We start from the raw sequence: 26141 nt of genomic DNA, 5'->3' as shown, positions 1-26141 counted from the left end.
AGAGAGCTACTCGTGAGACATAATAAAGCCTTTGGTCAAGAACAAACAGAACTCTGTTCAAGGGCCCGGAGAAGTCAATCACTACATTTTACCAGCCTCTCTCCCCTTTCACTTAGTCTGTAATCCAGTCTCTCTGAAAGTTAATTCCGGAAATCATGCAGCAGCCTCAGAGACAGACTAGGCTAGAATAGGCAAGTTGGAAACAGCACCAAATGGGATTACCATTTTGGAAGGTCCCATCTGTAAGGAAAGCGTGAAGGTATGAGGATTCTGGAGGCTGGAGATGAGAAGCCTCCCACGTGTTTCAGGAGTGGGATTTAATAAAGCTAAGGGCTTGCCTGTCACCCAAAGCCAAGGCGGCAGAGATGGGTGACCTCAGACATTTAGCTGTGCTATAAAGCAGAGCTTTCAGAGAGTGAGTCATGGCGCGTTAGGTTCTGAGCTGAAAGGGAGTTTAGAGGTGATTGGCTCTTTCTGTGGATGAAGCTGACCAATGCATGGGAGCAAGTAAAGAATGGAAATGGAATGGACAATGGGATTAAGACTTGAGTTCTTCTTTTGATCCTTTCTTAATGGCAGCACCAAACAGTCTATCTGAACCCCACCAAAGGACGCTATTGATCACACCAAGGCTGTCAAACAAATGATTAACAATTGATTCCTAGGTTCTGCATATGTTCCTCATACCTGAGTGTACAACCACCCAGGGGTTTATTTGGTTATTATTCTTCTGTCTTCCAATTAGGGCTGTTGGCATATCACATGGCCTTTGTTCGAGGGAGGATCAGGTTTTAGAAATCTAGGCCAACTCTCACTTTTTAGATGAGAAAACCAAGGCCCAGGGGAATTAGTGATTTGTCCAAGGTCACACAGTAATTATCAGAACAAAAAGGACTGTTAAAATTAAAAGCTGGGGCAGCTAGGTGGCGCAGTGGATAAAGCACTGGCCCTGGATTCAGGAGTACCTGAGTTCAAATCTGGCCTCAGACACTTGACACTTACTAGCTGTGTGACCCTGGGCAAGTCACTTAACCCCCATTGCCCCGCCAAAAAAAAAAAAAGAAAAAGATTAAAAAAAAATTAAAAGCTGACATGTATATAACACTTTATGGTAACAAGGTAACATTGTGGGCTTAAATAAGTTACATGCTACAAAACAAGGAATTGTATACAAGAAGCAGAGAATGTCAAAGAAATGCAGAAGCGGGGGAAAAGAGATGGGAAAAGAGCAAGGAGGGCTAACCAAGGGCCAGCCCTCCTGATCCACCGGTATCCACAAGATAATCAAGAGAACAGGAAGAAGGCCCCCGGCCCACTGAGTGGACCTCCTTGTAGCAGACACAGGCCGTTTATATAGTGCCTACCATGTGCCATTTACATAGTACCTACTGTGCTTAGTGCTTTTAAAAATATCTCATATGATCCTCATGACAACCCTGCGAGGTAGATGCTGTTATCATCCCCATTTGACAAGTAAGAGAACTGAGGCAAGCAGGGGTTAAGTTACTGGGTCAGGATCACACAGCCAATAATTATCTGAGGCCACATTTGAAGTTAGGTCTTCCCAATGCCAGGTTGCACTGCTTTATCCACTGTGCCACCAGGTGCCTATGTTGAGTCAGGAAAGCTAAAATTTTGCCCGTAGACATATCTAAAAGCTTTGTGACCCTCTTGAAGCCTTTTTCCTCATCTGTAAGATGGGAATAATAACAGCACCAACCTCACAGGGTTGTTGCAGTAATCAAATGAGAATACATACATGCATACATACATACATACATACATATATAGCGTTGCTGACCTAAAAATGCTATGTAAATGCTAGCTGTTACTATTGTTCATCTATATTTGGTTTTGCTTAATTTTTTACTTCTTCCTCTTTTCTTTCTTTAAAAAAAAAAATGCAGGAGCAGCTAGGTGGCACAGTGGTTAAAGCACCAGCCCTGGATTCAGGAGAAACTGAGTTCAAATCTGGCCTCAGACACTTGACACTTACTAGCTGTGTGACCCTGGGCAAGTCACTTAACCCCTACTGCCTGCCCAGAAAAAAAAAAACTAAAAAAAATGCATTGTTATAATAGATGCTTTCTGGGAAGCAGGAGGAAGAATGATGTAGAGAAAATTTTGTTGTTGTTCAGTTGTATTCAACTCTTCATGGCCCCATTTGGAGTTTTCTTGGCAAAGATAACGGAGTGGTTGGCCATTTCCTTCTCCAAATTATTTTATAGATGAGGAAATTGAGGCAAACAGGCTGAAGTGATTTGCCTAGGGTCTCACAGCTACTGTCTGAGGCTAGGTTTGTTTGGTTGGGTTTTTTTCGCAGGGCAATGAGGGTTAAGTGACTTGCCCAGGGTCACACAGCTAGTAAGTGTCAAGTATCTGAGGCTGGATTTGAACTCAGGTCCTCCTGAATCCAGAGCTGGTGCTTTATCTGATATGCCACCTAGCTGCCCTGAGGCTAGGTTTGAATGAGAAGATAAGCCCTCCTGACATTAGGTCTGGCACTCTATCCACCGAGCCACCAAGCTGCCCAGGGAAAATTAAGGTAATGTAAGGACAAAAGATATTAAAAATTATTAAAAACTAAAAAGAAGATATCAAATGTGACCCCTCAGGACCCAGTAATAGAAAGGTTCTATGCAATTGGGGAAGAAAAGGCGAAAAAAAAAATAAAGGTCTGGTAAAGAAAAAAAAATCTTGAGGGAAACAAGTAAAAATCTCAGCACAAAAAAAAAAAGCTCCATGTAACCAGATGAAAACCAAACAGGAGACACTCAGGCTAGCTCAAGACAAGTCCTCAGTATTTACCCAATCAAGGACGTGGGCAGGGGGCAGAAATCGATGACAGTTCTCTCCTTCCCCCAGCCTAGGGCACCAAGCCAAGAAAACGGGGCATACATAACTGAGCCTGTGGAATGCCTTTCCAAGCTGCCGGCTGAATGTGCATTTATTATTCACCATTCCCCAGAATAGCCATTCCCTGAGATAGCTCCTTCCAAAGCCGGCCAACCAGCATTTACTAAAGGCTTCCTATAGGTGGGTCCCAGAGATATCAACAAGATCATCCTTTCCCTTAAGAAGCACGTTCTATTGCAGGAGAAAAGGCATGTATGCAAAAGTCAATATAAAACATACATGAAGTAAGTTTGGAGGGGAAACCAAAACCTGGGGAGTGGGTGATCAGGAAGGGCCTCATGCACCAGGTGAGGCCTGAGCTGAGCTAGAGAAGGCAGCTCAGGCTCTCTCAGAGGCAGAGGTAAGGTACAAGCCCAAACTGACACAAATAGCCTCCCTATCTTCTATCTTCTACCAGCTTATTCCGGCACAGGGGGATGTCCATGGTTCTGTGGACAGATCTCAGGGAGCTGGGGGAATGTCTGTGAACTTAGATGGGGGGAAAATTACATTTTCATTCCAATATAATGAATTTCCTTTGCAATCCAATGCATTTTATTACATGCATTTTAAAACATTTGGGATCCATAGGTTTCCCCAGACTTCCATGAAAAGTCCATGACATCAAAATAAGTTATAAAACTCTGCTTTAGCTCGAACACTAATAACTCATGTTTTTAATAACAGCTTAAAGATGGCAAAAAGCTTGTTTAACAACCACATGGGAAAGCACTCTTATCCTAATTTTACAGATGAAGTAATGGAGGCTCCGGAGTTAGGTGACTTGTTCAAGATCACTCAGCTTTGTTAAGTATTAGGATCAGGGTTTGTACCCAAGTCTTTCAAGACTAGGTGGCACAGAGGATAGTATCCTAGGCCTGTAGTCTAGAAGATCTGGGTTCAAATCCAGTCAGACACTTACTAGCTGTATGACCTTGGTCAAGTCACTTAACCTATATTTGCCTCAATTTCCTTAACTGTCAAATGGGGATAACAGCAGCAACCGCTTTCTAGGCTTGTTGTTGTTGTGAGGATCTAATGAGTCAATATTTGTAAAGTGCTTAGCATAGTACCTGGCACATAGTAGGCACTATATCAAATATTAGCTACTAGGACGATGACTACAATCTGAGCATTTCTGTTTGGGTACCAGTTGATCTACATGGGCTCTGAGGGTTACTCCAATGCTGACATTGGGATATTCTGACCTCACCAAAGTCACTCTCAGTAGAAGGTAGGATTAAGGGTTGTTTATACAAAGGACACAAATGATTGCTGGATGCTGGAATCCAGCAAGGGGGAGAGACCAGGCCAGAGGCTTTCTCCTCCCTCCCAGCTCAGGCAAAGGAATTCTTCCTTCAGGAAGTCACTTTTAAAGAGTGAGGATGACGTTTCTTATCTGAGGAATGCCTGGATTTATGTTGCTTCTGGCCTGTGGTGGCAATTTTATTGTCGCCATTTGGCTGGAGTTATTGCTGAGTTAGTAGAAGGAGGAATGTGTGTTAAAGCTGACCAGAGCCATGGACTGGTGGGGCCTGGGAAAGGGGCTGCCAGCAGCTGCTGTGAAACCTGAGGCTGGGGGAAGGCGGAGCAGAGGGCGGCCCCAACGACAGGAGGGCAAGGCCAGGGGCATAATCTCTGAACAAGCAGTAAGAAGCAGGTATTCTTACTCCAGGAGGCTCTTGTGCTACAATAATCTGGTGGGGCAGGGCAAGGAAAGAGGTCTACATTTTAAAACTTACTGGCTTTTCCACAGCCCTTTGTGGTTTCCAAGGCACTTTCTCCCCCACAATTGTAATTAGAAGAAAAATAATAACTGGCATTCACAGGGCACTGAAAGGTAAGATGAGGAGTTAGTGTGAGCGTCACCCTTGTGGTTTTTTGGATTTGTTTTTGTTTGAGAGATGAGGCAACTAGGAAACCTCAGACAGACTAAGTGACCCCACCCCTTCACTGCCCCCAGAGAGTCTTAATCTAATATGATCCTCATAACACACCCTGTGAGGTGGGTGCCACTATAACTCTAACCCCATTTTACACAAGAGGGAACCAAGGCTTGGGGAATGTAACAAGTGTCTGGGGTTGGACCCAAACCTAGATCTTCCTGACTTCCTGTCCGGTTCTGTGTTCTATCCACTTTACCATGTACATATTCAGTCCCTTAGGAGACAGGACCTGTCAGACAATGTATACCCAGACCCATCTATGGGTCTGGTTAAATTCTCCCAAGCAGTGAAGAAGCAGCTGCGTTTTAACAAGCAAAACAGTGTTAGCACATCTACCTTGACAGGTCCTTCAGGGGAAAAAAAAAATCAGTTTTAAAACACTTATTTAGACAAATATTATACAAAAAAATGGAAAAAGGAAATAGCAGTTTAAACTTTGGAACTTTTAAAAAATGATGTGTAAAAGGGAAATTGGAAGATCAATAGAAGTTAATATTTGTTCAGGTTTTTTTTTGGTTTGTTTTATTCAGGGCAATGAGGATTAAGTGACTTGCCCAAGGTCACCCAGCTAGTAAGTGTCAAGTGTCTGAGGCCAGATTTTAACTCCTTCTGAATCCAGGGCTGGTGCTTTATCCACTGCGCCACCTAGCTGCCCCCTTGTTCAGTGTTTTTAATGAAAGACAGGGTTGATAGAGCATTATGCTTTGATACAGGAAGACAGGGACCACAGATGTACTCTGAACACTACTAGCCATGTTAACATAGACAAATCACTTAACCCAAGCCTGGACTTCATCTTCTGTAAAATGGGACACTAATAGCTTCTACCCACCTTCTAAGGTTTCAGTCACACAGCTGATGAGCATTTATGAAATGCCTACTGTATGCCAGGTTTGTGGAGGTATGATACAAAATGAAACATTCCTTACCCTTCAGGAGCATACATTCTGTCTGGGGAATCAAATGAGAAGATGTTCAAAACATTTAGCAAAACTTAAAATATGTTAGAGATGTCAGCAGGTGCTGTTGCTATTATTGGTTGGTTTCTTTGGGGAGGCAATCCAGGTTAAGTGACTTGCCCAGGGTTACACTAGCTGTCTGAGGACAGCTTTGAACTCAGGTCCTCCTGACTCCAGGGCCAGTGCTCTGTTGCTATTATTGTTGTTGGTGAAAAGGTAAATGGATTCAAGGCTGGTTTACCAAGCAAAAAGTATTTATAGAACACACCCACCATGTTCCCTGAATCCTGGTAAACACCATGGAAAATGAAGAAGTATAAAACAGGCTAGCTCTTCTCAGGAGTTTACAATCTAGTTTGGAAGAGAAGACTAACATATGGAATGATACACCCCAGAAGAATGTAAATATACTCTAAATTATAAGGTATAGGCCAGAAAATGAGGACTGGATGCATCACTGCAGGCTTAATGTGTTATAAAAAAAAACTTTCATGGAGGACATAGGAAGAAATAATGCATTAATATTAATTTTTCTTTCTTTTTTTTTTTTTTGCAGGGCAATGAGGGTTAGGGTCACACAGCTAGTTAAGTGTTAAGTGTCTGAGGCCGGATTTGAACTCAGGTCCTCCTGAATCCAAGGCCAGTGCTTTATCCACTGTGCCACCTAGCTGCCCCCTAATATTGATTTTTCTTAAAGAGAACAATTCTCAGTTTTAAAAAATGTTGGGAATGTCAATGAAGGTAACAGACCAAAAATTTACTGGTGCTGTTACTCTTTTACTACTACCAACAAACAAACAAAACAACGCCCCCCTCAACTTTTTAGAAGAAGAGAAAGAAACCAGCTAAAGGAGTTATCATTGGGCAGGAAAGGATATCAGAGGCCATCTAACCCAACACCCCGACTTTACAGAAGAAGACAGTGAAGCCTGGAGATGACGAATGACTTGCCCAAGGCTGCCAAGGTCATGATCATCCAAGGGCCGTTGACTCTAAAAACACTAAGAGGTCCCCACACTAATGAAATCATAGGCTTGGAGCAACAATGAAATCTCCAAGGAAAGGACAGAAAATTAGACATGATATATCAAGTGGAATGGGGCCACCTTTAGAAAATTACTTCTTCCTACAAGTTCAGCCAAACTGGTGATGGCAGATTCATTAAAGATTTGGAAAGTTTGCTCAGTAATGAATGGATTTAATCATAGCAACAGTAGTATAAACAGAGCTACTTCTCCTTGGGAACACTGAACAAGCTTGGCTGCTAATCCCGAAGAATTTCACATCTCTTTTCTCAAAAACACTACCTCAAAAGCAGCAAAGCATCATGGGAAACGGGAGTCTGGAACAGTTAATTATGCCAGTACATGAAGTGGTATACACTGCTTGTATTAACAGGAATGATTCTCCAGTACAATATCCATGTGGTTTTTCTTTTTCCTTTCTTTTTATTAAAAAAAAAAAAAAAAAATATATATATATATATATATATATATATATATATATATATATATATATATATATATATATGTTGCTTGTCATTAACCATCAGCCTTTCCTATTTCTCCTTCAGGACTCAGTGTGATACAGTGGAAAGAACATGAGATCTGGAGGTTGAGGATCTGGGTCCTAACCTTCACTTTGCCATTTTCTCCTTTTGTGACTTGAAGCAAATCACTTAACCTCTCTGGGTCTCAGTTTCCTCATCTGTAAAATAAAGGGAGTTCAATGAGACGACCTCTGAGGTCCTTTCCAGCTGTAAATCAATGATCCCGAACCCCAATACTTTAATACAATAACCACTTCCGCCACATCCCACCTCTCCAAAGTGCCTGTGCTGGGGCTGCCTTCTCCCATCTCCGTATGAGCTGGGACATAATCTCAGAGTTAGAATGGCCCTCCAAGGAGAGCAAAGCCAACTTCTACTGGAATAAGAAGCCCCTTTCTGACATCCCTGAGGGGGTTCAATCTTGCTTGAAGCTGGGCTCAAAAACCAGGACAATCCCAACATTGACTGATCAAGCGCTTGCTACCTGGGAGGCCCCACACTAGGTCCTGGAGAAACAGTAGCTTCCTCCATGAAGACTTTTCTGATACCCACAACAGGAAATGAGCACTTCCTTGATTTTTTTTTTTTTTGGTGAGACAATTGGGGTTAAGTGACTTGCCCAGGGTCACACAGCTAGTAAGTGTTAAGTGTCTGAGGCCGGGTTTGAACTCAGGTCCTCCTGAATCCAGGGCCGGTGCTTTATCCACTGTGCCACCTAGCCGCCCCACACTTCCTTGATTTTTAAGGCATTTCAGCCTTCTCCTTCTTCCTCTGTGTCATAATACCAACAATGATATTCATGACACGGACCAATTCAAAAGTGTTTATCATTTGCTTACCATGTGCCAGAGGCTGAGGATATGAAGGATTACATTCTCCTGGAAAAAACATAATTTCTAGATAAATCAAAAGAAAATAAATACAAAGTAATTTCAGGATGGAGGGACTGCAGAATCAAGAAAGCACTTGAGGGGCACAGTGGATAGAGCACAGGCCCTGGATTCAGGAGGACCTGAGTTCAAATCTGGCCTCAGACACTTGACACTTACCAGCTGTGTGACCCTGGGCAAGTCACTTAACCTCCATTGCCTTGCCAAAAAAAAAAAAAAAAAGGCACTTGAGCTGAGCCTCAAAGGGAGGTAAGGAGAAAACAGTTAAGAACATCAGTGAGGTATGAAGTGCTATGGTATATGTTGAGAATGAAAGCTTTAAAAAAATCAGCAAGGTAGAACATTTAGGTGAATTTAATGAAGCAAAATGTAATAGGGATAATAAAGGTAGGATTACACTAGTGTTAAAAAAAATTAATTTCACAAATAGAAGCCAGGGGAGGAAGACTAAAGAGAGCATATGAAAAAGATTTGAGGGCCTTAGTGGATCCCATCACATGACTGAAATTGCATTCTCTCAAATTACCAAGGCTTACCAGAGTTGTGAGGATCAAAAAAGGTCATTTATTTCAAGTGTCATACAAATCATAAAGCTCTATATAAATGCAAGCCATCATTATTATTAGGGCAGCTAGGTGGCTCAGTGGCTAGAGTGCCAGGCCTGAAGTCAGAACTCATCTTCTTCTTCTTTTTTTTGGGGGGGGGTGGGCCAATTGTGGTTAAGTGACTTGCCCAGGGTCACACAGCTTGTGTCAAGTGTCTGAGGACAGATTTGAACTCAGGACCTCCTGAATCCAAGAGAACTCATCTTCATGAGTTCAATTCTGGCCTTGGACACATGCTAGCTGTACAACCCTGGGCAAGTCACTTTACCCTATTTGCCTGAGCTGGAGAAGGAAATTAGCAAAACCACTCCAATATCTTTGCCAAGAATACTCCAAATGGACTCATGAAGAGACAGACACTATGGAAAAACAAATGAACAAATTATTTTTATTGTTCAAATCAATGGCCTTTTCTTCAGCCTTGTCCTACTTGACCATAAATAACCCGGCCACGGTGATATTCTCTTTTCATTTGGTCTTAGATGTTTTGCTCACCTTGTTTACCTCCAGCCTACCTGGCCATTTCTTCTCAGTCACCTTTGCCACACTGCCATCCATCTCTTACCCCCTAAGGTGTCCTGCCAAGGATCTATGGATTCAGTTTTCATTTAGACCCAATTGATTCCCAAATTTGTAGAAATAGCACTAACATTTCTCCTTAGCATTATTCCCACACCACCATTTGCCTGCTGATGGATGTCCTATAAACAGCTGATATTCATCATGTCTGAAACAGAGCTCATTATTTTTCCCACTATTCTGCTTCCAAACTTCCCTATTTCTGATAATATTAATAAACAACAATAATAATTAGCATTTATATAATGCCAGGCAGTGTGCTACACACTTTACAAATATTATCTCATTTGATCCTCACAACAAAGCTGGGAGGCATTATTGTTGTTGTTTGCCATCATCATTATCATCCCCATCCCCATTTTAAAATCGAGGAAACTGAAACCAACAGAGAGGTTAAGTAACTTCCCTAGGGTCAAACATCTAGGATTTGAACTCAGGTCTTCCTACCTCCAGGTCCAGTGTTCTGTGTACTGTATTGCCTAGCTGCCTCTTAAGAATCCTTCCCTTGATATTACTTCAAATGAGAGCCCTTCCCTGTCTTGCTCTCCCACTCACCCCACACGTGTTTTCCCTAGTCGTTCATGCTTTCTCCCTCTTGCAATAATACTGTGTTTACTTACTCCTGTTCATGGTGAAGTTTGTCACAAGAATGTAATCTGGGGAGGGCTGCTGGCAGTATTTTGTTTTTGTATTCTCTGCACTAGGCTTGGGCACTCTAGTGAACATAAAAATCAGTTAAACTGAAGTGAACTTCAAGGTCAATGAGTCAGCAGAGTGACACGGCAGCCAACAATGCTAATTCAATCTTAGGGCATAAAAGGGACATAGGGTACAGATCAAGGAAAGTGATAGTTCTACTGTATTCTACCCTAATCAGCACACATTTGGGGAATTATTTTGAATTTGGGGTATCACATTTTAAGAAAAACACCAACAAGCTGACATATACAGAAGAGAGATGCACTGATGTTTAGGGTTATTTAAAATCTTGACACATAAAGGCAACTTGGGACATTTATCCTGGACAGAAGACTTGGGGAGTAGTAAGGGATAGTAATAGCTATCTTTAGGTATTCAAAGGTGTGTCACGTAGAAAGCTAGGCTAGTTGTGCTTGTATTAGGAACCTGCCTGCTAAGTGGTAATATAATTACAACAGACACCAAATTAGCTTCTAGCTATTCAGAATGGGGGCGGTGCAACATAATAACTAACCCCTCCCCAACTCTTCTCCAGCCAGGATAGTGAGTCCCAACAAGCCCTGTTAACTATACTAAGGCCACTTTCTATTGTCAATAGGGTAGGACTCCCTTGATGCTTGACTGACTTTCCTTCTGGAAAAGGGACACCCCTGACGATCTTCAGATCTATCAGGTTATACAATTGTCTCCAGTCCTCAAGAAGAAAAAAACCGGAACATTCTAACTATAGAACATGGCAAGGAGAAGCAGGACTTCTGAGGATCCGACTGGATCAGACTGGAAGCAGGTCTTCTGAGGAACCTTGCTCTCTTCCTGGTAGACATGGGAGCAGAAAGTTCAGACAATCTGGGTTCTGTCTCTGTCACTCTGTCCATCTCTCTCATGGGGGAGAGAAGCATCAATCTTCATTTTATCTTGGTACTCGTCCCTCTCCCCTATGGTGGACAAAGGAGTAGAAGGCAGGACCTTCTTGGCAGGCCTCTTCCCTTCTCCTGAAAGAGGGAGCAGTAGGAAGCCCTAGGGCTTCTTCTCTTCTTGGTGAGGAGGTAGAAACACTACTTTCCTTTCTGGCAGTTATCCCTCTCGGTTAGGAAATGGGATGTCTAAATAACCTCATTTGAAAATAGACTGCAACTCAGCCCAGGAGAAGTGAATCATGGTCATCTTCTCCTGAATGTTTATCTCTTATCTTCGGAGTTCTTCATATGTCTTTTGTTACCAACCTATAGAAGTCCTCTTAATGGTTCATGTGCTTTACAAGTATTAAATACCTCTCTCCTGTGTTATTTAGAACAGCAAGCTAGAGATTCACAGTTTCATGTGCAATTCTCTCTGTTCTACTATGGTGATGAAAGTGCTCGTTTGACTCAAGTTCACAAAAGGAAGAGAATGTGTTACAAAAACCAAAGGCATGAATAAAACATAAACAAAGTCTAAACCAATGACTTCCAAAGACTTCCAAAGATACATGCCTCCCTTTTCTTACAAGTGGTAGACTACAAGTGCTGAATGAGGCAGACTTGAAACATGGGCAATGTGTCCATTTGTCTTTCTTGACTACATCTTTATTACCAGGCAAGGTTCCATTTTGGGGGCTAGGGGTGGGGTGGGGAAAAGGAGTCACTGGGAAATTGTGAAGATCAATTGAATTGACTTACATATGTAAAGCATTTTGTAAACCTTAAGATATATAAATGTTTCTTGTAATTACTGGAAAATGATAGTAATGTTAAGGAAAAGAGCATCTTTAAAAAAAAAAAAGGAGGAGGAACATGGAAGTGCTATCATTCACTAAATATTGTGAACAACAAGATCAGACCAGTGAGAGTGGTTGATATCTCCAGGAACATCCCCAAAGGCAGAACCAATTGGCAGCATTAAGATTCCCAGTTAGGGTCACAGAAATGGTTCAGAAGTGGGGTTTCTCCTCCAGTAGGCTCCACTGCATGGTACCCTGGCTTTAGGGTTCTTTGGAAATCCTCTATAAATACCTCATAGGTGTGGTTGGAAAATGACCTTAAGCACACGTTTCAAGCATACTCAGCTGGCATACTGGATTCAGGGCCCTGGCTCAGCCCTATTCCCATTTGGGAGGGAGGGAGGGAGGCCACCTATTCAGTTGTGCCAGCCAAACCCTCAGCGGGTTTTTCTTTCCTTGTTACTACTCTCCCTATGAAGTTTCAGAGTCACTTTCAAATGACTTCCAGATGATTTCTGGTTACCAAGGGATGGAGGACATTCATGGCATTTATAAATACTGCAATGGTCACACAGGCATCATCAGGGAATAACCAAATAAAGTATAAATTTCCAGGAAAAGAAAAGGTACTTTTGGGGGCAATCTCATGAAATATGCATAAAGAAGGGGGTTTGTTTGTTTGTTTGTTTTTGAATTTTAAATATTTACCTTGACATGAAAAATATGTTCTCCATTATCTGGGTGATAATAGAAAGAACTCTACCTCCAGTCAGGAGAACTGAGCCTTTTGCCACTTAACACACCTGCATGACCTTGGTAGATTCCAGGAACCACTCTGTGTCTACATTCCTTTTTGGAAAAAGAGGGGAAAGGGTTGGACTTCTTTTTTTTTTTTTTTTGCGAGGCAATGGAGTTAAGTGACTTGTCCAGGGTCACACAGCTAGTTAAGTGTCAAGTGTCTGAGGCCGGATTTGAACTCAGGTACTCCTGAATCCAGGGCCGGTGCTCTATCCACTGTACCACCTAGCTGCCCCCAAGGGTTGGACTTCTGAGCTCCATTCTACCTCACATTCTACAATCTTAAAATGATGATGATGGTGGTGGTGGTGATGATAGACATTCTTTGTGACTCCTTTTTGAGGTTTTCTTGGCAAGGATACTGGAATGGTTTGCCACATCCTTCAGCTGAGTTTACAGATGAGGAAACTGAGGCAAAGAGGATTAAGTGCCTTATTCAGGGTCACACAGCTAGTAAGTGTCTGAGGCAGGATTTGAACTCAGGTTTTCCTGACTCCAGGCCCAGCACTCTCTCCCACTGTGCCACTAGCTTTTTTTGCCAACAATCATCTACACAAGCAAAACTAGTTAAAAAAAAAAACCTTACAAGATAATATATTCTGAGAATCTTAAAAAGGACACTTCCAAGTATTTTTTTTAAATAAATATTGACTCACTGTTTCTTTTAAAGTCAGACTTTGAAAAAAGGTGACTTGAATTTGATGGTCTCCTAACTGTGAAGGAAGACAAAATAAAGAGAGAACAAGAACCGCCCGCATTGGATTACCAGACAAATTCAATTTGGTTCCAATTAAAAAAGGTCCCCTTGGCAAAACTAATTAGGCCGAGGTAATTTGAGATTTTGAAGAAATCCAAGCTGTACAGTTCTATAAAGCCAGGATTAACCAGGTCTGACTCCCCAAATATCGCCTCACTCCCTAACACCCCCAGAGTATAATCTGCAATAAAATACATCATGGAAGGTGGTTCTTACACAGTAGCCCCGTCCAAGGCCGTGAGAGTTTCTCCACCTCACACCTTGGTGCTGTAACACACCCCACAGCTTAGCCTAGTTATACAATGTTCGATCACGTCCTCAGTTATGTTTTTATCACTTAATTGCCTCTGTAAAAAGAAGATAATCCAACCGTCCACAAGAAGTGGGTGGTTTGGAGTCTAAAACCTGCATGGGAAATGTGAGAAAGTTTGTGGGTTTTTTTGGGGGGGGTATTAAAAAGCTGTTCTATTTTTAACTGTGAGAGAATAAAGTTTTACTGGTCACACACACACACATAGCCATCATCAGCATTAATACATTTTTTAACTCTCTTGGTTTGGATTTCAGGGTTTGGCAGTAGGGTCTCAGAACAAGGTGTCTATGAGCACCACAGTTAAGGCCCTGTTCTAGGAGAGGGGCTGAGTCAGAAAGGAAGCCCTCAATTCAATTGGGATGAAAGGTTTCTCCACACAGGGGGACATACTTTGTAATATGAAGGTAGGCCCCCTCAGGGCCCTGACACTGAGGTTTCTCAACAACAAAATGTCACTTTCCTACCTCTTCCATGTATTGCACAATAGACATTATCCTAGACCTTTTTTTTTTTTTGAGTTTAAGTAGGACTTTTAAAAAAAACGTAACTTGTAGGAGGCAGCATACACAAATCAACTTTCCCTGAGTTTTAATATTGCTTTTTTATTCTAACTGTTGGTTTGTTTTTCATTTGTAAGTCACTGCCTTAGTGTCCTCATCTGTAAAATGATCTGGAGAAGGAAATGGCAAACTGCTTATCTCTGCCAAGAAGACCCCAAATGGGGTCACAGAGAGACGGACACAACTGAACAGCAGCAACAACTCAGTTTCCCCCTTCACAACATATACCTTCTTTCCCTGGCCCATACCTTTCCCTAAATTAACCACTGTTCTCACATGTTTCACTAACTTTGTCAGTCACTTCTTGCCATTGATCTAACCCTGGCCGGTTGCCCCCCCTGAGCTTCCACCACCCTCTTCCTTCCATGCTCCTGTACCCTATCTGTCCACTCCCCAAACATATTCCCTAGCCAGTTTTACCAGTCAGAGGAGGGGGAAGTCAAATGCAGGTCCAAGGACAAGATCAAGAGAGCCTGGGCAGCAGAACCAGGATGCTCAGAGCTCTTTGCCCAGCCAGTAGAATATCATTCAGTGACTAAAAGGGCATCGTGGGCAAATGACACTCCATTTTCCCTCCAATGGTGCCGCCAAAGGCTGCCATCCAGAGCAAGGGACCAAGTCTGTGGCATGGAGATTGGGAAACGCACCCATTCTAGAGGCTGCTTGTAGCTGTACAGTAACCCCTTTGGAAACAATGGTAATTACTCAGCTCCCTAAACATCTCTGGATAACGCTGTAATTAACTTGGGGCATCTCTATATCCGTGGTTAAAATAATTACTGCAAAAAAGGTCCACATAAGTAGCATTTTTCAAGACCGGGCTTTCAAAAATAACTCAGGCAGTGACACGGCTTAAAATCCATGGTCTGTTGGTTTCGTCTGTTGGAAGGGCATGAATTTTCCCCTCACACTGGGTTTGAAACTCAGCTATTTACTTGTCTCCTAATCTGTTTGTATTAGTCAGTCTCTGTCCTGAAAGCTTCCCACAAAAAGTAAAAGTAATCTTGGAGGGATACTTACAATTCTTCCAGAAAAGGGAAATTCTTAAAGGCATCTTCTGGTAACTGGGTGATATTATTCATACTGATGTCCCTGGAAAGGAGAACACAAAATTATAATTTAGGTTGATGGTTAACTATGAAACACCAGGTTTAGGGCATTATACTGAGTTCAGAAGTTTGTGCTCAGATGACATGAAGAGCATCGATTAATTGAGGCAGCTTTAGTGTGTCAGAGAGAGTCAGAGGGCACGAGCTGCCATCTTTATTACTTAGTCAATTTCAACTGGATGAACACTTAGTAGACACCTACAGTATGCTGAGCCTAGGGCTAGATGCTAGGGGTATGATGGGACAAAAACAGTTCCTGCCCTCAATGAGTTTAGGCTAAATCTAATGGCTGTATGACCATTTGGCAAATACACAATGAAGGGAAGACCTTTCACATATGGGTTGGAATAGATGGCTCTTCTGTGACTTTGGGGGACTCTGGATAAACCACTTCTCCTTCCTGAGGTTGTTTTCTCATCTGTAAAATGAGCACGACACATGAACCAGCTATTTTTTTTTATGAGTTTTGTAAGAATCCAATGAAATCCGGCAGGTAAACCATTTTTCCAAGTAATCACCATAATAACAACCACTGACATTTACTTAGTAGTGTAAAGATTCTAACATGCTTTAAATACATTAGTTCAGGTGAGTCAATATTGTTCAGCAGGTGCTATTAATCAAATAAAGTGAGCAAGGATTTATTAAAGTCCCATATGTGCCAGGGACTGTGGCAGGCAATGGAGAAACAAAGACTGAAAAGAAAAAAAATCACCCAATGACTTGTCTGTGGTGACATAACTACTCAGTGTTAGAAGTGGTATTCAAACTCAGGTCACCCTGACTTTTTATCCACTATGCCAATGGGGGTTGTTATATTTCAGAAGCAGATTATCTGAAAATATAAACCAAGGTGAACTTTTTGTATTAAAAGTAGTAACCAAACCATGTTCTGATACTTCTGACAGGTTTTCTTGTGCCTAGATTTTAGTGAGTTTTGGGAGCTGCTGTATGTGTTTTGGTTTTTGAAGATAAGTATCTCCCTTACAGAGCAGCTAGATGGCTCAGTGGATGGAGCTCGGGCCTGGAGTCAGGAAGATCTGAGTTCAAATGTGACCTCAGACACTAGCTGTGTGACCCCAGACAAGTTACTTAATCTCTGTTCACCTTAATCCACTGGAGAAGGAAATAGCAAACCACTCCAGTATCTTTGCGAAGAAAACCTCATAGACAGCACTGTTGTGTTACGATCCACAGGGTTTCCAAAAGTCAGAACTGAACAACAATAATCTGCTCTACGTAATCTAATGTGACTACCCACAACTAACTCTTAGGTCAGTCTCACTACACACTCATGTGTTAGAAATCTATGAATTCAAAAGGACTTGATAAACTCATGGGCCCCCAGGTAAGGGTGGCTTCTGGAGCCAGTGACAGAGAGAGGGGGAGGGTGGGGAGGACATGTCCTACTAGATCTACCTCAGTCGTATTTTCTACAAAACCTATACAAGTCCTCCAGGTAAAAGTTTAAAGTGGATTTCATCTTCACCTCCGAACAGATACAGGCAAGTAACAAGTGTATACATGACTGGCATGCAGGCCAATTCAAGCTCTACTTTGTAGAGACGGCAAAAAGGGACAAACCCACTCAAAGATGCAACTCAAGAGTCCTGGTTTCCAGCAGCCATTCAACACGTTATTAACCCGTTCTTCACTCCCAACCACCTGCTTTCAGAATTTCTCTTGTTATTGTCACCACCTTGGCATAAGCCCCTATCTCCTCCTTTCTGGACTATTGCAACAGCGTGGTGGACGGTAAGTCTGCCAAGTCTGTCCCCACTCCAGCCTATCCTCCATTTAGCCACCAAAAGGATTTTCAGACCATGTTATTATACCTCCCCCCCCCCCAATCCAGTGGCTCCCAATTACCTCCAGGATCAAACAAAAAATCAAAACCCTTCCTAACATACCCTTCCCTACCTTTCCAACCTTCTTACACATGCCCCAACCCCTGTACTTTTCAATCCACTAACACTGGCTTCCTGGCTGTTCTGCCAACAAGATACTCCATCTCTCAGCTCTGGGCATTTTCTCCCCCTGCCTCACCCTCTTGGCTTCTCTGGCTTCCTTCAAGTCACAGCCAAAATCCCACCTTTTACAGGAAGTCTTTCCCAATCCCTCTTAATTCTAGTGTCTTCTCTTAATTATTTCCTATTTATCTCATACAGAGCTTGCTTGTATATACTTGTTTGTATGTTGTCTCCCCATTATATTTTGAGCTCCTCAAGGGCAAGGGCTGATTTTGTTTGGTTTTTGCCTTTCTTTGTAACTCCAAAGCTTGGCACAGTGCTGGGCACACAGTAGGTGCTTTAGAAATGCTACAGACTGACTGAATCACAGAATCAAATTGGCTTTCATGCCTTTCCACCTTTCCCCACTCCCAGCTTCCAATTGTGAAGAACATGTTCTCAAGCTCCATGTTCTGAAGAATATGATTTGCAAGGTAAGGGAACTATCTCACTGGATTGTAAATGTAGAGCTTGAAGGGACCTTAGGCACCATCTTGTTTCTGCCTTTTCCTAGGAAAGCTGCTGGATATTACAGAAGCTGGGCACACAGATACAATGACTAGTTCCAAGGATAAAGTACCCCTTCATTCAGGTCTGTTATCAAAGTCACATGTCATTTTTCCTCACCCCAAAAGATCCCTTTAACCTTGGGAAAGGGGGTGAAGTCTTTAAGGACAGTCTAGACCTTCTACAACAGTACTAGAGCCGTAAAGCAACATGGGCCGGGGGAAGGGGGGGCAGCTTTTTTTTGGGGGGGGGATAATGGGCATTCTTGCTTTGCCCCTGATTTTATTGGGTTTGGTTTGAGGGTTTTTTTGTGGGGCAATGAGGGGTAAATGACTTGCCCATGGTCACACAGCTAGTAAGTGTCAAGTGTCTGAGGCCAGATTTGAACTCAGGTACTCCTGAATCCAGGGCCGGTGCTTTATCCACTGTGCCACCTAGCTGCCCCCTGGGCCCTTTCATTTTAACTTTCTCCCCAATCACCTTCTCTTCCCTCTGGCAGCAGCCATGTTGCAAACAAGACAGTTGAGCTTGGTCAAGGTAAAACCATCAGATGCAGCAGATTAAACCAAAATTATCAGCTCCCCCCTCCCCCCAACACATCCCCAGCTTGTGACCAGTCTGCCTCTAGGACAAAGGCAGCATTCGGAAATGACTTCTGCAGCTGGGACTCCCAAGCTCATATAAATTCCTTAAGAAGCATGTCACTGGGGGCAGCTAGGTGGCACAGTGGATAGAGCACTGGCCCTGGATTCAGGAGGACCTGAGTTCAAATCCGACCTCAGACAACTTGACACTTACTAGCTGTGTGACCCTGGGCAAGTCACTTAACCCTCATTGCCCCACAAAATAAATAAATGGCTTAAAAAAAAAAAAAAGAAGCGTGTTACTTCTCTTGGAAGGGGATCCTCTGACAGAGACTCCTGAAAGGCATCACTTTGTGGTACCGGGGGAAAACTCAAATGTTTGAGCAATTTAGGATCAGAGGTCCTCTAGTCCAACCCCCTCAATTCACAGATGAGAAAACTGAGGCAGCAGCGAGAGCTTATGTAACTTTCACAAAAATACTCTTTTAGTTAATTGTTAGAGCCAGGATTCAAACCCAAGTCCCCCAAGGCCAAATCTAGCACTCTTTTCATTCACTGCCTGGCCTCTTAACACACACCCAAATCAACATCCCAGGGGGCCTATTAAAAATGATCTTCTTAATCACTGGTTCCCAACATTCTTTTTGGCAACTCTCTCAAGACCTAAAAAACAAGTTTTTCATTTATAAACATGCTTCATTCAGTTCATGTAGATAGCAGATAGTACATCGGAGCACTTCAGTTTAATACAAGCGTGTCCCCATTTCACAAGTGATAATATACTAAAAAGCGATCCAAAAAGTAAAAATTCCATAACAATTACAAAAGCATTAATTGCTGATATTTATGTAGCACTAGAATGTTTGCAAAGCATTTTACAAATATTATCTCATTTGATCTGCATGATAACCCTGAGAGGTAGGTGCTATTATCAGCATCTCTCCCTTTTACAAATGGCAAAACTGAGGCACAGAGGGGCAGCTAGGTGGCACAGTGGATAGAGAACTGGCCTTGGATTCAGGAGGACCTGAGTTCAAATTTGACCTCAGACACTTGAAACTTAGTAGCTGTGTGACCCTGGGCAAGTCACTTAACCCCAATTGCCTCACCAAGAAAGAAAGAAAGAAAGGAAGGAAGGAAGGAAGGAAGGAAGGAAGGAAGGAAGGAAGGAAGGAAGGAAGGAAGGAAGGAAGGAAGGAAGGAAGGAAGGAAGGAAGGAAGGAAGGAAGGAAGGAAGGAAGGAAGGAAGAAAGAAAGAAAGAAAGAAAGAAAGAAAGAAAGAAAGAAAGAAAGAAAGAAAGAAAGAAAGAAAGAAAGAAAGAAAGAAAGAAAGAAAACTGAGGCACAGAGACTTGCCCAGGGTCATGCAGCTAATAAGTATCTGGGTCCAAATTTGAATTTAGGGTTCCTGACTCCAAACCTAGTATTCCCCTTTTCGTGTTGTCTACTTTATGTTGCTGCTAGATGGTTTAGTAGACAGGGTATCCAGGCCTGGAGCCAGGAATACTTGAGTTCAAATCCATCCTCAGATACTTATTAGCTGTGTGACCCTGGACAAGTCACTTAACCTCAGCTTCCTCATGTGTAAAATGGAGATAATATCATACCTACCACTCAGGGTTGTTGTAAATAGCTTAGCATGGTGACGGCCAAATAAGCACTATATAAATGTTTAGAATCTTCATCATCACCAACACTAGTATTATTCTCCCATTTGATTGTAAACTCCTTGATAGCAGCAACTATTATGTTTTCTTTTATTTTTATCCTTAGTGTTTGGCATGGTGCTTGGACCATAGAAAAAGTTTAATAAATTCCCTGTCTTTCCCTTTTATAAAAACTATCGCCCCCCCAAAAATAATAAATAAATAAAAATTTTTGCAAATTCTGATTTAGGGCAACTAGGTGGCACAGTGGATAAAACACAGGCCCTAGATTCAGAAGGACCTGAGTTCAAGTCCAGCCTCAGACACTTACTAGCTGTATGACCCCAGGCAAGTCACTTAACCCTCACTGACCTGAAAAAAATTTTAAAATAGAATTTTTAAAACAATCTTTACTCCCAAAGATCAAGGTTTTGGTACTAATCAATTGTTTGTTTATTTTACTGTACTTCATAATTTAATAGGTTCTGAAACCAAATGTAAAGGGAAACTTTCTTCTGATAAAAGCCAAAGTTTATAAAGAAAAAAATATGATTAAAGAGACTTAAATAGTTATACTACACCTTTTGCCACTTTGGGCTTACTGCATGGACTAGGAAATTATGCCTCGGATATTCAGTGTCTGACCCTTTAAATGAAATCTCTCTCCCAAGGTACATATTCCCCATTAGAAGCAAAAGGGACAATCTCATGTGAGAACTCTTGTTTATGTTATTTCACAAAATGGTGCATTTTGAGGCCATGAGTCACTATTAATATGCTGATTTATATTCTTTCTATATTCTTCTTACTGTAAGGAAGTATCAGATAAAAGCTTAAGAAGCAGAATTTGTTATTTATTATTATTTTCAAAAATATTGCCCTCCTCCAAGAGAATTTCTCCTACATCTATCCTAGACAACAATCTCATGAAATTATTGAAAAGTTACTCATTCATTGCTTTAACAGAAAGGGCTGAACAGATGGAACAGATATCACTCCAGTTCCCTGACACTCCAAAGAAGAAGCATGATGATGAAAATAGCAATAATCATTTCTTTTATCTGTGACTTTATTGGTGTATCGAGCTATTGGTGAGGAAACTCCTTCCATCACTGCAGGCTAACAGTTTATAATCTCAGATGGCTAAATTAGGGAACTGAGGCTAAATGGTCTGCTCAAGGCCACATAGCCAATATGTGTGACTGGTTACCATCCTGGTTCTGAGACCACCATGTTGCTTCTCAATCATCTTCCCCCACTGCTGGGAAGAGCCAAGTCTACCACAGTTGATTATCACACAATGTTGCTGTTACTGTGTACAATGTTCTCCTGGTTCTGCTCATCTCACTCAGCATCCGTTCATTTAAGTCCCAGAAAAGTCACCCTTAAAGGGGGCAGGTAGGTGTCTTGGAGAGCGTACCAGGCCTGGAATCAGGAGCACTTGTCTTTCTGAGTTCAAATCTGACCTTGGACACTTACTAGCCGTGTGACCCTGGGCAAGCAACTTAACCCTGTTTGCTTCAGTTTCCTCATCTGTATAATGAGCTAGAGAAAGAAAACGGCAAGCCACTCCAGTGTCTTTGCCAAGTGGGGTCATAAAGAGTCAGATACAATTAAAAAATGACTGAGCAACAACATCTTTAATAAATCCAGAGTTGATGTGGGAGTACACGTTTTGCAAAGAAATATTACAACTATATGACATAATTTTGTTGCAGGTTTTCAAAAATTTAGCCCCTATTTAGCCTAGAAAGACAGTGGAGATGAGTCAATCACTATAGAATGGAGAGAATGATCAATTTGAAGTTAGGAAGACCCAGGATCAGATCCTACTGCAGACATTTGCCATCTATTCGGTCACAGTCAACTCATTTAACCTCTCTTGGCCTCAGTTGCTCATATGTAAAATGGACTCAGTGGCCATGAAGATCCCTTTTCTTTAAACATATGACCCTATGAAATGACTTCAATTTTACACAAGAAGCTTGCTATCTTTCCTAAACTAACCCATGATAAATCTCTAAATTACAAATCTAAATCTCAAAATATTCCTGAAAATTAAGAAACAAACTCTAATGTATCCAGATCATCACAGATAAAACTATTGCTTACAATAGTCCAGACATGACATTCACTCATAAAAATTTAAGAATTTATGTTTTTAATAGATGCTGCTACAATGAAGATTCAAAAACCATATGGGAACAGGATGAAACACATATCATTTACTTCATCTTATATGCATCTGGAATTATTCCAAGGATGCTTTAAGCTGGCATCCTAAAGCTTTTATTCACCTACAATGCACGATCATCTTATCCAAATATGCAATAGCACACCAAACACCAAACACAAAAGAAACAATAAGTAGACGGTATTTTGTCCCATGAACCCTATTAATTATAAGATGAGAAGAATGAGAATGAGCTAATAAGAGATTTCGGATAGTTTATATGTTAAAAGGGAAGAAAGAGAATTTTGGAGACAATTTAACTGTCATCTAGAGAAAGTTAAATTATAACTGTGAGGCTCCATGAAGCACAGGAAGAACTAGGAGAACTTCTTTCTGGAAAGACTGAATAAGTTAACCACCATCTTTAAGAAAGACCAGAGAAACATTTTGGAATATAACTCTTAGCTCATGCAGAAGAAATAATCCAAAGAATTCTTGAGAAACACTGACTGCTATTCTCACAGCACTGAACAGTGGGATGGTGGTTCTCCAGTATTTATGGAGAAGTCAATAGCTGCAGTTTATGGTTGGTTAGCAGTGACTAAACCTCAGAACACTTGTGTGAATTGATCCATACTAAAGTTAGCAGAAGCAGAAGAACAATTTATGCAATAAAATCAACATTGTGAAGAAAAACAACTTCAAAAGCCTTAAGAAATCTGATTAGTACAATGAGCAACCACATTTTGGGTAATCCTATGATGGAACTACCACCTGCTGAAAGAGGAGATGTTACTTGAGATGTAGAACAAGACATACTAATTTTAGGGGCAATTAGGTGGCACAGTGGATAAAGCACTGGCCTTGGATTCAGGAGGACCTGAGTTCAAATCTGACCTCAGACACTTGACACTTACTAGCTGTGTGACCCTGGGCAAGTCACTTAACCCCCATTGCCCCCCCCCAAAAAGACACTAATTTTAGGATGGGAAATATGGTAATTTTGTTCATGCATACCTGTTACAAAGGTTTTGTTTTTGTTGTTTTTTCCAGTTGGGATGGGTGGGCTATGGATGAAGTGGCCAAAATAAAAAGGGGAGAAAAAGAGTCATTGAAGCAATTTTTAAGAGCAGAAAGGCCAGAAAGAATCACAAACAAAACTGTTTTGAAAATTACCTATTGAATTTAGTATATTTAAAAGAGAGAGAAGGGGTGGGGGGGAGCAAGCTATACATGAAAGATTCGGACTCTTTCTATTAATTTTATTTGGTGTTTAAATTCAGAATTTTAAAATGCAAATTAAAAAAGCAGTGACTGAAATTTCTTACAGCTGATAACTTTGTTAAAATACTCAAATGTCTTTCTTTATTGTTGTTTGTTACACCGTTAATGTTTGTCTAAACCTATGAGGCCAGGTGAGAAAGGAGTGAAAGTTTTCAGGGGAAAGAGGTTTCTCTGGCTAATTTTTAAACTAAGGTGGGGGCTCAGAGCTAATTAATTATTATGCATTTCTACTAATTTATAAGGAATTCTCACACCATAACCTTTGATTGCCTTAGAACACTAACAGATATATATATATATATATATATATATATATATATTGAGGGGCAATGAGGGTTAAGTGATTTGCCCAGGGTTACACAGCTAGTAAGTGTCAAGTGTCTGAGGCCAAATTTGAACTCAGGTCCTCCTGAATCCAGGATTGGTGCTTTATCCGATGTGCCATGTAGCTGCCCCACACTAACAGATTAATAAGGAAATAAAACAATGGCAGGTAGAGAGCAGTGAAAGTGGGTGCAATTGTCAACTAGTATACTATGTAGCACTTCACTCTGGCATTCATCTTTTCTAAATTCTGTTAAGATACCATAGCACTCTCATTTTTTCCTTTGAAACAGTGTCAAACCTTATCTTGTCTTAAGTTGTTTTTCCAATGAGCTGTAAATATCATAAGTGTGATTACTTAGTTATAAACCAAAATGTAGTGAAGGCAATTGGGGGGTGGGGGTGGGGAAGGGGGTTAGAGTTTGATACTAATAAGAAATATGGTCACAGAATCTGTATTCTGGATATTTAGACTTAGGTGATATTTTCTAAACAGCTCATCTTGACAAAGCATCTACACAATGACGACAGCAACAATGTTGCAGTTGCTGTTATTTTTCTCCTAGCATTAAAAAAAAAAAATTAGGTCTTAGAATCAGTTCCACAAGAAGCAGTCACGGTGTTTTTGTTTGTTTTTGTCTGGAAAGTCCCCAGGATTCATACACCTAGGACAGGACAAAGGCTAATTCTTTCTCCCCTCAAGATTTCCAAATTTCAATTAGCCAACATATGAGAATGAGGCCAAAAAAAAGAAAAACAAAGCACAAGATTGTATCTACATAAAAGTGTTAGAAACATGCAGTAACAGAGGAAAGAGTGAGTGGGTGTGCATCTGAGATAATGAGGCCAAATAATATGTGCTGATAAGAACTCTGAGTGTCAGAGGGTGGGTTTTAGACCTAGCTTCCCCACTATCAGCAGAAGGATTTCAACTGGAAAAATAACAACAAAAGGCCAACAAAAACACAAAATAAAATGCTAGAGTTTGAGAGGGACTGAGCTAAATTTAACTCAATCCAGTGAGATATCTGCAAAATGTGCTTAAGTACAGTGCCTGGCACATAGTAGGTATTGTACAAATGCTTGTTCTTTTTCCCCCTCCCCAACCCACCCCTTCCAACCTAATATCACGGAAGTCAAACTTGTAAATCATACACCTTATGAAATATACAGACATTAAAAAGTTACACAGACACTCATATGATGTCAGTTAAGTCATTTGACTTCCTTGGGCCCCAGTTTCTTCTTCATCTGTAAAATGTGGAGGTTAGGCTGGACAACCTCCAAGTTCTCTTCTAGCTCTGTTGATGATCCTATAATACAACTTTTAAATCTGATAATATGATTAATTCAATAATATCTCATATTTGTGTTTGTGGCTGCATAGTTATACTTCTGAATCTATGTGTGTATGTGTATCGTGACTGAAATTCACATATTCTATATATCGTTAAATTTATCTATAATTAGTAAATTAAAACTTAAATTTATACACATATAAAACAGGGCAGCTGTAAAAGGCAAGATTCAAATCCAAGAACTTCTTAACTTCAGGTCCAGTGTTCTTCCTCCTACAATATGCCGTATAACTATCATGGAACAATTGATTCCCAGATGAGGTTGATGCTGGTTGAGAACTTGCGTAAAAACCACAATTATGCTTCTTGAGGCCTCATTTCCCCATCTATAACCTGAAAGAGTTGGCCTGGGTAGTTTCTAGGGTCTCTTCCATCTCTAGGTCCACGTATGACCTAGGATCTTTACTACTCAGAATTTTGCCATTTTTAGTGAACTTTTAAGTGTCTGAGCCTGATGGACATCAAAAACCTACCTACAAGCCAGATCCTCCCTTATTTCCCAACTATCTGACACTTAGTCTGCTTCTTACACTACAGAAGAACTTGGGTTGAAACCAGATGCTAGTAGTCATATATATTCTCTGTTCACTTTCTTCCCTAGTATCTTGAAATCATATAAAGTCAGGGCTGGTAGGGATCTCAGAGGTCATTCAGCTTAACCTCCCATTTTACAGATAAGAGAAGAGAGGCCCAGAGATAAATGACTTATCCACAGAACGCCAACAGTATATTTTGTAAACTTTTCCTCCAAAAAAACTGCCCTTTGGAAATAGAAACAATTTTAGAACTTTATATATTTTATGTAAATATTTATATGGATCTTAGGACTTTACATATACATCATCCAGTCCAATGACTGCATTGCAAAGATGAAGAATTTGAGGCCAAAATAGATTAC

At 41.1% G+C, this 26141-nt stretch overlaps 1 protein-coding gene across 1 annotated transcript in view; it reads right to left on the bottom strand.

Annotated features, from left to right (window-relative positions):
- Positions 1-26141, bottom strand: part of LGR4 (leucine rich repeat containing G protein-coupled receptor 4) — a 125674-nt gene that overhangs the window by 47709 nt on the left and 51824 nt on the right. The window contains exon 2 of the mRNA XM_043971139.1: positions 15270-15341. Coding sequence (XP_043827074.1) covers positions 15270-15341 — 72 coding nt within the window. The remainder of the gene's footprint in view (positions 1-15269; positions 15342-26141) is intronic.

The sequence above is a fragment of the Dromiciops gliroides genome, chromosome 6, assembly GCF_019393635.1.
Source record: "Dromiciops gliroides isolate mDroGli1 chromosome 6, mDroGli1.pri, whole genome shotgun sequence".
Taxonomy (NCBI): Eukaryota; Metazoa; Chordata; class Mammalia; order Microbiotheria; family Microbiotheriidae; genus Dromiciops; species Dromiciops gliroides.
This window is presented reverse-complemented; position numbering and strand designations above follow the sequence as displayed.